The following is a 14,919-nucleotide window of genomic DNA, read 5'->3' on the forward strand; positions in this document are numbered from 1 at the left end:
CAGGAGGGATACAAAAATAAACAATGATAAATAAAGAAAGCATATACCATTTAGGAGGTAATACATGTTAGAGAAAAAATACAGAGCAGAAAACGTGGGGTTGGGAGTGGTATGGCTACTGTTTTAAATAGGGTGGTGAGGGTAGGTGTTATTGTGAAAGTGGAATTTAATGAAGAGACTTTATGGAGGTGAAGGAAGTAGCCATTAATATTGAGGAGAAAGTATTCCAGGTGGAAAGTCAGCAAATGCAAAGGCCCTTCGGTGGGGGCATGTCTGATTTGTCCAAGGATGAGCAGGAAACTGGTGTGGATGGAGCTGACTGAATATGGTAGTAGGAAATGAAGAGTCAGACTAGAACCCACTGGAAGATTTTGGAAATGCTGAGAAAGATAGGTTAAGAATCTATCGCGGTAATGAGATCAGATGATAGTGTTGAGGAGAACAGTGAACATATTGAAAATCAGTCAGATTCCGGATATATTTCGAAAACAGTGCCAACATAATTTCTTGATGGTTTTCCTGTGGGGTACAAGAAGAGAAGCCTTTTAGGTTTGGGGGCTCAATAACTGGGAGGATAAACTTCTTAGCAATTGGGATAGAAAAACTATGAGCAGAGAAGGTTTATGGGAGTGGAGAAGATCAGAAGTTGAGTTTTAGGCACGGTAAGTCTCTCCAAAGGGAGATTTACAGAAGGCAAAGTTGGCTGTGAAAAATTTGGAGTTCCCAGGACATGTCTGAGCCAGAAAGGTACACTTAGGAATCATCACTATATAGATGGTTGTGAACTTTGGGAATGGGTGAACTTACAAAGGGGGTAACAACTGTGGACAGAGAAGAGGTCCAAAGACATCATCCTGGGCACTCTAACATCAAGAGGTTAAAGAGACAAGTAACAACCAGATGAGGACAGGTTGAGAAAGTGGCCAGTGAGGCAGGAGAAAAATTAAAATAATGTGGGACAAATAAGTAATTCTGCTCGAAAGCTACCCAAAAATGCTGGTAAATTAAATAAGTCAAACAGGGAGAACTGATCACTGGCATTAACAATGTGGAGGTCAGGCACTGGGGACCTTGATAAGAGTGAGTTTGGTAGAATGTCTTGAGAAAAATTGAAGGGAGCAGTTGGAGATGGCTGGGCATAGATGACTCTTTTTATTTATTTTTAAAATATATGTTATTGATTTTTTACAGAGAGGGATGAAGAGGGAGAGAGAGGAACATCAATGAGAGAGAAACATCGATCAGCTGCCTCCTGCACACCTCCTACTGGGGATGTGCCCGCAACCAAGGTACATACCCTTGACCAGAATTGAACCTGGGACCCTTGAGTCTGCAGGCCGACACTCTATCCACTCAGCCAAACCAGTTAGGGCTAGATGACTCTTTTTAGAAAATTTGCTGCAAGGGGACTTAAATGGGTGAACGGTGGCTGACTGGGGAAGTGAGATATTTTAAAAAAATGTTTTTTTTCTTCTTTTATTTATTTATTTATTTATTTATTTTTATTTTTTAAAATATATTTTATTGATTTTGTACAGAGAGGAAGGGAGAGAGATAGAGAGTTAGAAACATCGATGAGAGAGAATCATCAATCAGCTGCCTCTTGCATACCCCCTACTGGGGATATGCCCGCAACCAAGGTACATGCCCTTGACTGGAATCGAACCCGGGACCCTTGAGTCCGCAGGCCGACGCTCTATCCACTGAGTCAAACTGGTTTCGGCTTTTTCTTCTTTTTAGATAGAATAAGTAGCAGCATGTTTGTATACTTATAGAGAGCCTAGCCAGTCCACTGTTACCATGTATAGTCTCAAGGTAGTAATCTGCCCACAGATGGTATGGTTGGGAGGTCATATAAGGAATGCCGGGACAACCAACCTCTCCATCTACTCTTTTATTTGAATTCTGGTCTCTCCCAACTTCTCCACTGAATCAGGAGGACACATTTAAAATATAAACAGTTAGGGTAGGTCTTCCAGACAATAATCATAATGAAGTTCTCCCCCATTTCATTGCCCTCCACATACCAATAGGCTCTTTATCCCCACTGGAAAGTCTCTGGCTTGAAGTTTCAGATTTACAGATTAAGCAGAAGCTACATAATGCTATGAATCTGTGGTAGGAAAGCCTGTCTTATAAGAAAACAGTTGGGGAAAAGAAAAATAGTAGCACTCTGACCCTACTTCTCACAGAATTTGTAACCTAGGAAACCAAAGCACCTCCTATTTGCTGTCATTTCACCAAAGGATAGAATTATAAAGAGCAAACCTGGGAAATGAACTTTGGATATCTCTATTGGAGGGCTCTGCTTACCTCAGCTAGAACTCAAAGCTTAAATTTTAGCATCCATCCTCATCTATCTGCCTGCACATACCTGTGCTCCCTTCTACACACTTAATATTCCCACTAGGATGCTATTAGTTCTGTTCCTTCCTCCATGGGTCCAATAGCATCATTCTCCTCCCCTCTTTCTCCTCTAAAAACCAGTTCTCAGAAAAAAATGCTAGAAGGAATGGTGGTTTAGAACTGGAAGAATTTTTTTGTGTTAGTTTTCATTTTTCAAATGAAGAAACCAAGTCTCAGAGGGTGAGGTGAACTGCCAAAAAGCCAACAGCCAATTTGGAAAACTCCACAGATTTTTTAATCAACCCATTTACAGTGAGGAATACTGATTGATATGTTCTCTGACAAAGGCATGTTCTAATAAAAGCCACAGTACCAAGTCAAGAAACGGATGCTGGAAAGTGGAAAGGGAGCTAAAGCAGTCAGGGGGAAGATGTTGTCATATTAGCCTCAGGGTAGCCTTTGGGGTGTTTGATATTACTAAGCAGTTCTCTGTTATGTCTATTCTAGTTCTCATTGAGGAGTGATTTCGCCCCCAAGGGAACACGTGGCAATGTCTGGAGACAGTTTGGTTGTCACCCTGGGAAGGAAGGTGCTATTGGCATCTAGTAGATACAGACCACAAATGCAGCTAACCATTCTACAGTGCAGAGGACAGCCCTCAGTCCCAATATATGACCTCAAATGTCAATCATTTCACAAATTCTACTTTACTCTGGGGAAAAAAAAGAAAGGAAATAGAACATTACCAAAAGTTGGCTCTGGAGTAGTGTTCCATGTAAAGCTGGTCGTCAGAGAAGGGGGCCAAGTGGATGTCACTGAATGTCGGGAACATCTTTCCTAAGGAGCAAAAAACAACAGATCCAAAAGTTGACTCCTACTGCCTTCTGATTGAATGGCCCACTTACCTGCCTCTTGACCAGCTCCATCCTTGCATCTATTTCAGTTATTACACAACAGGCTAAAATACAATTTCACCTCAAAGCAAAGATAAGAATATTAGGCAAAAGATCAGAGGGGATATAAGAAAGAATACCAAATCAAGTCCCTGAGCTATGTGCTGATAAAAGCTTATACAGTCCTGGGTGAGACATTCAACCTGGCACATGTGCCTTCCCAGCTATTGGCTTTGTTCTTTTCTGTATGTCTTCTGCTTTGATTTCTGGGCACTTCCTTTATTTATTTTTCTCTCTCTTATTTATTATAAAAGAAACTTGGCTTTGAAAATAATAAACATTGCATCATTCTATCACATTTTTATTTCCCTTCTCAGACTTGTCCGTGTTTAATCATATTGACTATCTTTTTAAGTGCTATTGGAATCTATGCTTATATGCAGGCTCACCACCCTCCCTGCTGGTACACCCACACTTGAGTTTTGCTCCAACATCTACAGTCACCAGGGAAAAGGCAGATTCTTTGGCTGGCAAACAAACACCTAGACTAGCATGTCTGAAATAAGACCTTTCTGAGCAGGTAGACGTGGTGATCAGCATTATTATTCTTGCAATTTTAGGGAGACCCTTTTTAATAGTCATTTATTAAACTGTGCATGAAAGATAGATTAGCTATTAATCCTATTTCAAAGATGAGGACTGCCTAAGAGACTGGAGATGCTGCCACAAAACTAATAATACCTAAAATATCTTGATTTTGTTAACTTTGCCATGAGCTTTTTCCCTGGGTTTTCTATGTATTAATTCATTTAATCCTTATAACAATATAAAATAGGTGTTATTATTATGCCTATTTCATAAATGAGGAAAAATAAGGAACAGGGAAATTTAAGTGTCTCAGCCACAATCTCAGAGCTAATAAGTAGAAAGACAAAATCTAGGGGTAGAATATCCTTTGATAGTCAATGGCCCCATACTTTAACTCAAAGTCTATTAAAATAGAACAGATTGTATTTTCAGAGGTAGAGAAAAAGCATGATTATATAATAATCATTTTTATGTCACCCAAATCTCATGCGTCTGTGTCAAACAATGATTGCTTGGAGTTTTTTCAATTTCAAGATAGAAGGCTATTAAACAACCCTAGAAAAGTAATATGTAACCTTGGGAAGCTTTTGAGGCAGATGTTCTGAGCCCAAGCCTAATAGGAATTCCAAAGATATCGGATAAAAATGGAGGAGAGGAAATCATCAAAGGTAAAATATTTAAAAACTCCAAGAGTTAAAGAAAATGTCTTCCGATTCAATCTTGAACTTGAAAAGTTCACACTAAGAAAACTAGGTATAAAGACAAGATACTAAAAGTGTCCACAGAGAAACAGTATGTCACCTAAAGCATCAGGAGTCAGAATGGCATTGCACTTCTCAATAGCAATATTAGAAACCAGAAAAAAAAAAAAAAGCCTTGAAAATACTGAAAAAAATTGTTTTCAAGTTAAAATTCTCTACCCAGCAATATGATAATCCACGGACTCAATAAAAAAAGTAACTTCTAAAACTTCCTTTCTCCAGAACCTGTTAGAAAATCTTCTTTGTGGGAATGATGGTGTAAGACACAAGAAGGGGAGAGAAAGTCAAAGCTGGAAGCCGTGCAATGGGACTAGTGGAGGACAGAGGGCCACAGGAGGAAGGCCTCACAGAATAAATACTGACAGGATCGATCAATACTGTTGGAACATGAAAAAAGTTAGTAATGAGTATATAGAAAACTAAGCCAATGAAAATAAAAGGCAATTAACTCCAGGAAAAGCAAAAGATTACATGAGAAAATATATAATCATATGCACCCAGATTTGGCACTGAACACTATTTACTTTGCCACATGGATTACTCGTTTAACCAAATAATTACCTAGTCCATATTTCCTTTATTAAAATTTTTATTTATTTATTGATTTTAGAGATGAAGGAGAGGGAAAGACAGAAACATTAATGATGAGAGAGCATCATTGATTGGCTGCCTCCTGCATGCCCCCTACTGGAGATTGAGCACACAACCCTGGCATGTGCCCTGACGGGGAATCAAACCATGACCTCCTGGTTCCTAAGTAGATGCTCAACCACTGAGCCACACCGGCTGAGCTAGGTCCATATTTCTTTATATTAAATTCTAAATTTTTAAAAAGCTCTGCTCTGCAAAGCAACAGATTTTTTTTTTTTTAAGTTTGCAACATCATTCGATGATAAAACCTGACCTGAACTGATGTGAGTTGATTTATAGTCTATATTTATCTCGCTTGGCACCCATATTCATATGTTTAGTAGCAGAGATACACGTAATGTGTTTCATTACGGAGCGGTGCCTCATATCTGACTGGAGGCATGAAGTAACACATGGTATATGAGTGTATTACCTTTCCAAAGAATTTCAGATTCTGAATTCTGAAGCATATTTAGCCCCAAGGGTTAGGATAAGGTATTGAGGACCTGTATACATACATTGAGAGGATGGGGGAAGGGAGGGTGTATCAAGAAGGGAGAGAGCTGATATGTAGGAAAGCTAACTTCCCAACCACAGAGTGACAAGAATAGCAATAGGGTAACTTTACATAGAAACACGGTAATGGACAGAAGAAACAGAGAGAGTAGAGTTGAAAGGGACAGCCTTTGGGTAGCGGTCTCGGCATAGGAGGAGATGTGACAGAGGGTTCCTCTTTTTTATCATAAGCCTTTTAATATTATTTGATGCTGTAAACTATGTCGTATTTTGATGGAAAATCAAAATAATTAGGGGAAAACAATCAATCATTCTTCCCTCAGGAACACTCAGGGTAAAAAGCGGATAAAATCAGCATTTATTTCTTCCTGCCTAGTTAAAAATACATAGCCCAATATAAAATTTCATATCCACTTCAAATACCTGGGGAAATATTCAGCTGAGGCAGGCTCAATCAGTTGCCAGTTAATTAACTATGTGTAACATCTCATCAGACAAAAGCACCTCACCATTTGAAAAACTTTCCAGAAAAGACGTATAAAAATTCTTCCCTGGAGGGGGAGGAGGGAATGGTGGAGGGGGGGAGTAGTGGAGGGGGGAAGAGGGGAGAGGGCAGAGGGGGAGGCAGAACGATGACACTGAGGAGGAAATCCAAGCAGCTTTGCTCCTTTCCTTCCTCTTCCACAGTTCGATTTTATCGTGTGGACACAAGGCTTCCAAGTTCAACCTGGGCTGTTTTACAACAGGTACACTAATGAAGTTCTTAACATTGGGTATCCTTTCCTAAGTTTATTCAGTTATTTTTTTTTTCACATGAGTGTTTTTTTTTTTTTTTAAGTGCATATTGCTGAATCCCTAACTTTTGAAAACATGTATGGATGAGTCTCAGGCTTTTATTTGTACACATATACTGAGTCACTTGGTTACTTATGAGTTGTGCTTTTATTCCCCATTTTATCTTCAAATTTTGCTGGATATCAAAATAGGGAGCAATTTAGAGTAAATAAAATTAAGGTAGGAAGCCACAATTCAGTTACCTTCTATGTCTTATTGGAAAGACATGGGCTGTTAGAATTCCACCTACTCTCTCTGGGAAAGAGTAGAAAGTCAGCATGGGTACAGGAGTTGTGAGTGTGGGATGCAGGTCAGACAGACTTGGGGTCAAATCCCTGCTCTGTCACTTTTTTTTTTAACTTTAAATATGTTTTTTCAATTACAGTTGATATACAATATTATATTAGGGGTTTCATGCATACAACCCAGAGATTAAATATTCTATAACTTATTAAGTGGATTGCCCTGATGAATCTACTATCCATCTGGCACCATATAGTTATTACAATATTATTGACTATATTCCCTATGCTGTACTATATATCACATGACTGTTCTGTAACTACCAATTTGTACTTCTTCATTTGTACCTCTTCCCCCAACCCCTCACTTATCTGGCTACCATCAAAATATTCTTTGCATCTATGAGTCTGTTTCTATGTTGCTTGTTCATTTATTTTGTTTTATAGATGAATATATAAGTGACATTATATGGTATTTGCTCTCTTCTGTCTGACTTATTTACTCAGCACAATACCCTCTATGTCATTCCATGTTGCAGACGGCAAGATTTCATCCTTTTTTCTGCTTGAGTCGTATTCCGTTGTATACATACACAATTTCTTCTTCGTTATCCATTCTCCCACTGATGGGCACTTAGATTGCCTCCGTATCTTGGCTATTTTAAGTAACGTTGCAATGAACATATGGATGTATGTGTCTTTTAGATTTAGAATTTTGGGTTTCTTTGGTTAAGTTCCCAGAAATGGAATTGCTAGGCCCTTCTTTGTCTCTTATTATAGCCTTTGCTTTATAGTCTATTTTGTCTGGTATAAGTATTGCTACCCAGCTTTTTTTTCTTCTTGCTTGTTTTCATTTTCATGAAATATCTCTTTCTATTCCTTTACTTTCAATTTATGTGTGTCTTTCAATCTGAAGTGAATCTCTTGTAGACAACATGTGTAAGGGTCTTTCTGCCACTTATTGAAGGTGCGCCCTTGCTAGGTTGTTTTCCTCATTGTGCCAGGATTTTTCAAGTCCATCTCCCTAAGCCAGGTCTCAATCTTGGCATTATTAATATTTTAGGGGGGGTGCCTCTTTGACGCATAGAAGCTGTACTGTACTTTGAAGGATGTTTAGCAGCATCCCTGGCCTCTCCCATTAGATGCCAGTACTGGCCCTGCCCCTCCCCCGCCCCCATTATAAAACCCAAATTGTCTCCAAATGTCGCCAAATACCCCCGGGGAAGAAATATAAAATCACAAGAACCTCAGCATTAACCCTTCAAATAAGTTAAAAACCTCCATCATTCACACTTTGTAAGGTTTTTATAAAATCATGCAACTTGATTAGTGCATGCAGACACTTGGTAAGCACAAAAATTATTGCACTTTATATAGTTTTATCTTGATTATAAGTAGTGATCATAGGGGAAAAGATAAGCAGTAAAAAAAGAGTATGTCAGAAAGAACTAGCAGACCCCAGAGAGTCTGTTACATTATAGAAGGCAAACACTTCATAGGGCTTTAGAGATTATTTTTAACTGTACAGGTGAAGAAATCGAAGTCAAACAGTCAAGTATTAGGTCAAGTTCCTTAAGGAAGAATGTGATAGAACCAGGACGAAAATACATAACTCTGAACCAGTCTCCTCTACTGTATTGAATCCTGTGCAGCACACTGCCATCATGGTTGGTGACTATCTCATGTGTTAGGAATAAGATGAGAAAATAAAAGAAATGGTGCAATGGAAACGTTCTCCTCTCCTTTCTGACAGAATTGAATATGGGGGACATTTTTGACAGGATTCTTGGAAAATTTTACAGACAAGTTAGCCTATTTTCTAAACCAGGATTGGCTAACGCACCATTTGCTTTCAGCCATTTTTTGGAATGAAGATAGCTCTCCAGCATCCTTTCATTGAACAGCATGTACCCCATAGGTTCAGAGATGATCACATCTACAGCCTCGGGAAGTGAGACTTCTTCAATTATCCCTGGCAGAACAGTGATCTTGTCTGAAAGATGGTTATTTTTCACTAGTATCTGAAAAAGATAAAACAGAGTAGCAGTATTATTGTCATACAGAATCTTATAAAAAACTAGTTTCATAGGTTAGGGGTTGACAGTGCAATAGGGATGAGAGGGAAGTGACTTTTTTTTCCCTATAATATAAACACTTCAAAGATATTTTTAAAAAAATCTCATCTGAGGATATGTTAATTGATTTTTAGAGTAAGTGGAAGGGAGAGAGAGAGAAACATCAAGAAATATTGATTGGATGCCTGTCATACCACCCTGACCTGGGATGGAACCCACAACCTATTGCATCCTGACCTTTTTGTTGTATGGGATGATGCTGTGAACAACTGGCTGGGGCAGGTTTTTTTTCCTTATTGCACAAATATCTAATGTTTAATATAGATTAATGAGAAAACTCAGATATAGGACAAATAAAGACACCTATCATTGTACCATAGACAAATAATAACTATTAGGAGTTTGACACATACCCTTCCACACTGTTTATACAAACACTGTGTATATGTATATGTGTAAGTATGTGTGATCAGTGTGTGTATATACAGGGAATGGCAAAAGTAGGTTGACAATTGTGATACAAATAAATAAATAAATAGTAATATAAGAATAAACTTTGTAGACACAACTATAAACCTATTTTGACCCCACCCTGTATATGCACAGGTACTTTTTGGGAGATTACTTTTAACTAATGGTTTCAGCTCATTTCCGATTTTTCTGCCTGCAATAAAGATGCCAAAAATTTCTGTACCATAACCTTGCCCAAATTAATTACCTTGATCCTTATTAAATTACCTTTTGATCTATTGATGCCAAAAATATCATGTTCATTAACCTGTCTTTAGAAGTACATTTTACAGTTATGTACTCATTTTTCTTTGATGTCCTCTAGATTTTATTTAATAACTTTGAACTCACTTAAAAGAGGGGCCTTGAAGAGAAAGGAATTTATTATATTTCTAATATAGGTCTTCCTAATGCTCAATATGACAAGGTGATTGCATGATTATATTTATGTCTTTTTACTGCCTGAAAAAAAATCCTAATAAACACCTTACACGTACCAGCATGATATACAGCACATTCCTTTCAAGTTGGGGTTCTTTGAGACCCCCAAACTCTTACATTTTTGCTCATTGAATTTATACATAGTCAGAGACCTTCATTTTGTATTTTCCTACCTCGATCCCTTTCCTCATCCTCCATGCAGTATACCATAAATTTATTATGACTCAATTCTCAATTTCTGATCACTTCTTCATGTGGCTAGGGTATCTTTCACCTCAAATACTATCTTCTAGGGTGTAACCTTATTAAATGCCATTTCCACTTTTATTTTAAAAAAGAAATTAAGGAATCTCTAAGGAAAAACAATTTGAAAATGTCATCCTTTGTCAACATTCATCCACGCACAAGGACTCGGAATTCCAATCTATCATCATTCCATACTTTAGTCAAGTCCTTGGGATTGTATAGAGACCAGGAGGCAGAGCCCATTCACATGAACGGCTCTCAATAAGACTCCATTGTGGATGGCTGCCCAAACTACATCTTGAGGTTCCTCTCTCTCAGGAGTCCCGGCCAGCACACAAACATTTCTACCAATGTGCTTTGTCACCTCCTCAATTATCAATAAGAGCCAACCCCTGCTTCTTCTTGAAAAATAACCATTCCTTTAAATTTCATTAAAACCTTTATATGATCTTAGATTTCCTTGATTCTGTTTTTGTCACTAATCCTATAAGCCTTACTATCCTGGGGGCATACATAGTTGCTTCCCACTGACAATTAGTTTCTATATTTTCTTATTTCTGCCTTCCAGATGTCTCATTCCCATTTTCTCCTTTCTGCCTGAACCAACTTGTCCAGTTCATCATAGCTTTAAGTCTGAAATTTAAAAATAGCATTTATATAATGTCAGCAGTGCCTACTTCTTAGGACTATGTGACATAAAACATATTAAGGGCTAAGTATTAAAGTTATTATTGTTGTCATATTACATTTCTTAAAAATATTATTCACTAAAAACAAAACAAAAAGAAATGAAGATGAGCAAAAACATGAAAATGCAATTCACTTTTATTCCTGCCATCCAGATGTGGGCAGGGTATATTCCTAGCAGAATTTTAGTACATCTCTGTTAAAATATGTAATATTTTACAATTACATATTAATATACATAAAAATAATATTTTTTCTGTAATATGTTTTAGCCCATATTGTTGGCATGGTTAAAAAAATACATCCAAATCTATTTGAATACTTTGCAGTCTTTTTTCATTGAAAATGTATTGATCTCCCATAGGACAACCTTTAGGAAACAATGAAAATAGTTGATAATCCTATGTCTGAATATAATTTCTTGACATAGACATTTGAAAGTAGCTTTAAAACACAAGAGCAGCCAATTCCAGAGATAAAGGATATAATATTTTTTTAGTCAGTTTTTGCTATCCTTCATGCTTGGTTTACATTATTTTCACTAGAGATCACTTATGCCACTTTCTATACCTTTCTTCCAAAACTGTAACTCAGTGCCACTGCCTTTTCCAGGAAAAAAAGGCACTTCAGTCTCTCCCTCCAAGTTCTGGAAGAGGCCCTTATGTAGCGAAGGCTCCGCCCTCCATCATATTCATTGTTGCACCAATTTTCACTGTGTGACCTGGTTCTTCAGGTCAGAGGGAGTTGAGGATAGAGGGAGATTCCAAATAAAGGCTCTTCTCCCAATACTATCAAAGTACAAGAAAACCCGTGTCATATTCTTGTTTCCATCCTGTTTCCTTGATATTACATTAGGTTTCAAAAGCCTGTTTCAATACTCATTTCACTTGTTATCAGCTGCCTAAAACACACACACTCACACACATGTACAATCTTTAGGTGGTAGCAGCAATAGACTTCCTCCTTTTACTATCACAATAACTTCCAAGATAGATCAGGGGTAATGTCACCTGGTATTCTGCGGTTGTTGTCTTATTGGGGAGGATTTTCATCGAATTACCGTATTTTTTGGACCATAAGACGCACTCCCCCCCCCCCCCCCCCCCAGAAATGGGGGGAAAAAGTCCCTATGGTCCAAATATACCCTACACATATACTTTAAAAAAAAAAGTTTTTTACTTGCCCGGCTCTGTGTGGTCTCTGTGTGCTTGCCTGGCTCTAAAATGGTTCTAAATGCTGCTGTTTACTTTACAGCAGGGGTGTCGAACTCAATCAGAGAAGAGGCCAAAATCTAAAATCCAGCCTAAATCGCGGGCCGAATGGTTTACTGAACAGTCATAAACTGACAATGTTAACCAGAAATGTGAATTTAAAATGAGTGGAACAATCTTTTCCTTAACAGTGCTGTTAACCAACTCACATGCTATCAAGCAAAACAGTAATATTGGTATCAAGCAAAACAGTAATATTGGAATGTACCTAAAATGCTCATTGTTTTGTTTTCTGGCTAGATGTCTGACACCGTTTTCCCCGGATCAATGAGTCAATGTTCGGTTTTATTTCTTGGGCTGTAGCAACCCGCAAAACAGCATGGAGGTTGTCATCGGTATTTTATTTCTTGGGCTGTAGCAACCCGCAAAACAGCATGGAGGTTGTCATCGGTAATGCGTGATCTGTGCTTGTTTTTGTTCAGATTTATTATTGAAAACATCTGTTCACAAAGATAGGTGCTCCCGAACATGGATAGAATACGGGCAGCATGAAGTTGGAGCTCTGGCATTGAGTCAGGGGGCAGTAGAGGGTAGAAGTCCTCAATTTCAACATCCTGAAACCTTGATTTCAGGCCACTGTCAGACTGAAGCTCGATTATCTCCATCTGAAGGTGATAGGGCACATTGTTGACATCAACTGTAAAAGGATTGGCAAAGATGTCAAAGCCTGAGTGCTGTGTTCTAAAGTCAGAGAAGCGCCGCTCAAATTCACTTAGTAAACGGCTAACTTTGGTAGCCAGCCGACTGCAAGGAAAAGTACCAGAAATAGTGGTTGAGATACTCAAACAAACGGGAAAGTGGGCAAGATTGTCCTGTTCCAGTTGGGACTTCCATAGTTGAAGTTTACGCTGGAATGCCGTGATCATGTCAGACATCTTCGTGATGACTTGTTTGCGTCCCTGCAGCTTCAGATTCAGTTGGGCGAGATGCTCACATATGTCACACATCATAGCAAAATCACATAGCCAGGAGGGATCCGACAGTTCAGGCAAGGGCTTTCCTTTACTTTCCATGAAAAGAGCAATTTGTTCTCTGAGCTCAAAAAATCTTTTGAGGACTGCGCTCTTGCTCAGCCATCTTACTTCTGTGTGGTATGGCACGTCTCCATGCTCTGCACCCACCTCCTGTAAAAACTGCTGGAACTGGCGATGATTCAGGCCACGTGCCCGTATAAAGTTAATAGTTTTAATGACTGTGGTCATTATGTCATTCATGTCCAGAACTTTTCCACACATAGCCTCTTGGTGGATAATGCAATGATAAGTAATCAAGGGTGTGTGGCAGTGACTTTTTTGCATTCTTTCCTTCATTAGTCCAACCAAGCCTTTCTTTTCTCCGCACATTGAAGGTGCGCCATCGGTAGTTAGCCCCACCAACTTTTCCCAGGGTAATTTAAAATTATTTATAGATTTCTCCACAGCCTCAAATATATCTCTACCAGTCGTCATCCTATGCATGGCAGCTACATCCAAAAGTTCCTCAGTGACAGAGAGGTCGGTCTTCGTAGCACGTATAAAGATGGACAGCTGCGCTGTATCAGTGTTGTCTGTGCTTTCATCGATAGCAAGTGAAAAAGCGATATAACTGCATGCCTGTTCAGCCAGCTGTGATGATAGATTTCCTGAGAGTTCTTGAACTCTATCTGCAATGGTGTTTCTTGACAAACTGACATTTTGAAAACTCTATATCTGGTCTGGGCATACTTGCTCACACACTTTTAGCATGCATTGCTTCAAAAAGGCACCCTCTGAAAAACACCTTGAAGTACGGGCAATTTCTTCAGCCACTATAAAGCTTGCTTTCACTGCAGCATCATTTTTCGCTGTAGCCTTTGTAAACATTTGCTGCTGTGATTGTAGTTTGCCTTTTAGTTCTTTAACAATTTTATGCTTTTCTTCCAAAGTATATTTGCCATACTTAACATTATGTTTGGTGTCAAAATGACGACGTATATTGTACTCTTTCATCACCGACACTGTCTCATAACACAATATACACACTGGTTTGCCCTCTCTAAGCACAAACATGTATTCATTTTCCCATTTGTCATTAAATTGTCTGCCTTCACCGTCAACTTTTCTTTTCCTGGACATTTTGGGATCAATATTGGCAGTAAAAGATGTAGTTTATTGGAAATCTGTGTTAGAAGGAAAAAGTTGAAAACTGCACAGGGATAGCTTGATTTGGCAGATGGAGTGGAGAAAAAAAAAGTCAGTCAATAAATGCCTGGCTGGGTACAGATAGCAGATTCTGTTGCGATTTTTATGCCTGCACTTTATGCCAGGAACTGGCAGCTTCTGCTGTGTATTTTTTATGCCCGCACACTCACTCTCTCCTCTGCTCTGCCACCCGCACAACCACATCGGATGCCGGACTATAGGTCACGCCTCCTGAATCTTGCGTGACTTGTTATCTATGCGCATGCGTAATAGATAGCAAGTACAGCGCGGCTGGCGAGGCGGCCCTCGAGATCACAAGCCTCCTATATCACCGCGCATCATTGTGATGGAACGCAGCGGAGTGCAGTGATGACAGCGCGGTGTGGGCCATATTGCAAGGCCTGGTGGGCCGGATTTGGCCTGCGGGCCTTGTGTTTGACATGTGTGCTTTACAGGGTTGATTACATGTGTTTATGACTGTGATGTTGGGTTTTAATGCACATAAAATATTTTAGGACACTATTTGTTTCAGAATCTTTTTTTCTTCATTTCCCTTCTCTAAAAACTGGTGCGTCTTATGGTCCGAAGCGTCTTATGGTCCGAAAAATACGGTACTCGTATTATGTGTTGTTTTATCTATGCCTGCTCAGTTTGAAAGTTTAATTAGTCTTAGAGGCCTTACTATACCATGTAGCCCTCAATTATATTTTCTCTTAAAAC

At 38.9% G+C, this 14,919-nt stretch overlaps 1 protein-coding gene across 2 annotated transcripts in view; it reads right to left on the reverse strand.

Annotated features, from left to right (window-relative positions):
- The window catches only part of LOC118716536 (histone-arginine methyltransferase CARM1-like), a 223,018-nt gene that overhangs the window by 29,172 nt on the left and 178,927 nt on the right, over window positions 1-14,919 (reverse strand). For both annotated transcript variants that reach the window (XM_036433930.2, XM_036433931.2), the window contains exons 6-7: window positions 8,654-8,831; window positions 3,093-3,183 (exon numbers count right to left, since the gene is read on the reverse strand). In XM_036433930.2, the coding sequence (XP_036289823.1) occupies window positions 3,093-3,183; window positions 8,654-8,831 (269 nt within the window). The remainder of the gene's footprint in view (window positions 1-3,092; window positions 3,184-8,653; window positions 8,832-14,919) is intronic.

This window comes from Pipistrellus kuhlii, unplaced genomic scaffold (assembly GCF_014108245.1).
Source record: "Pipistrellus kuhlii isolate mPipKuh1 unplaced genomic scaffold, mPipKuh1.p scaffold_m20_p_12, whole genome shotgun sequence".
Taxonomy (NCBI): domain Eukaryota; kingdom Metazoa; phylum Chordata; class Mammalia; order Chiroptera; family Vespertilionidae; genus Pipistrellus; species Pipistrellus kuhlii.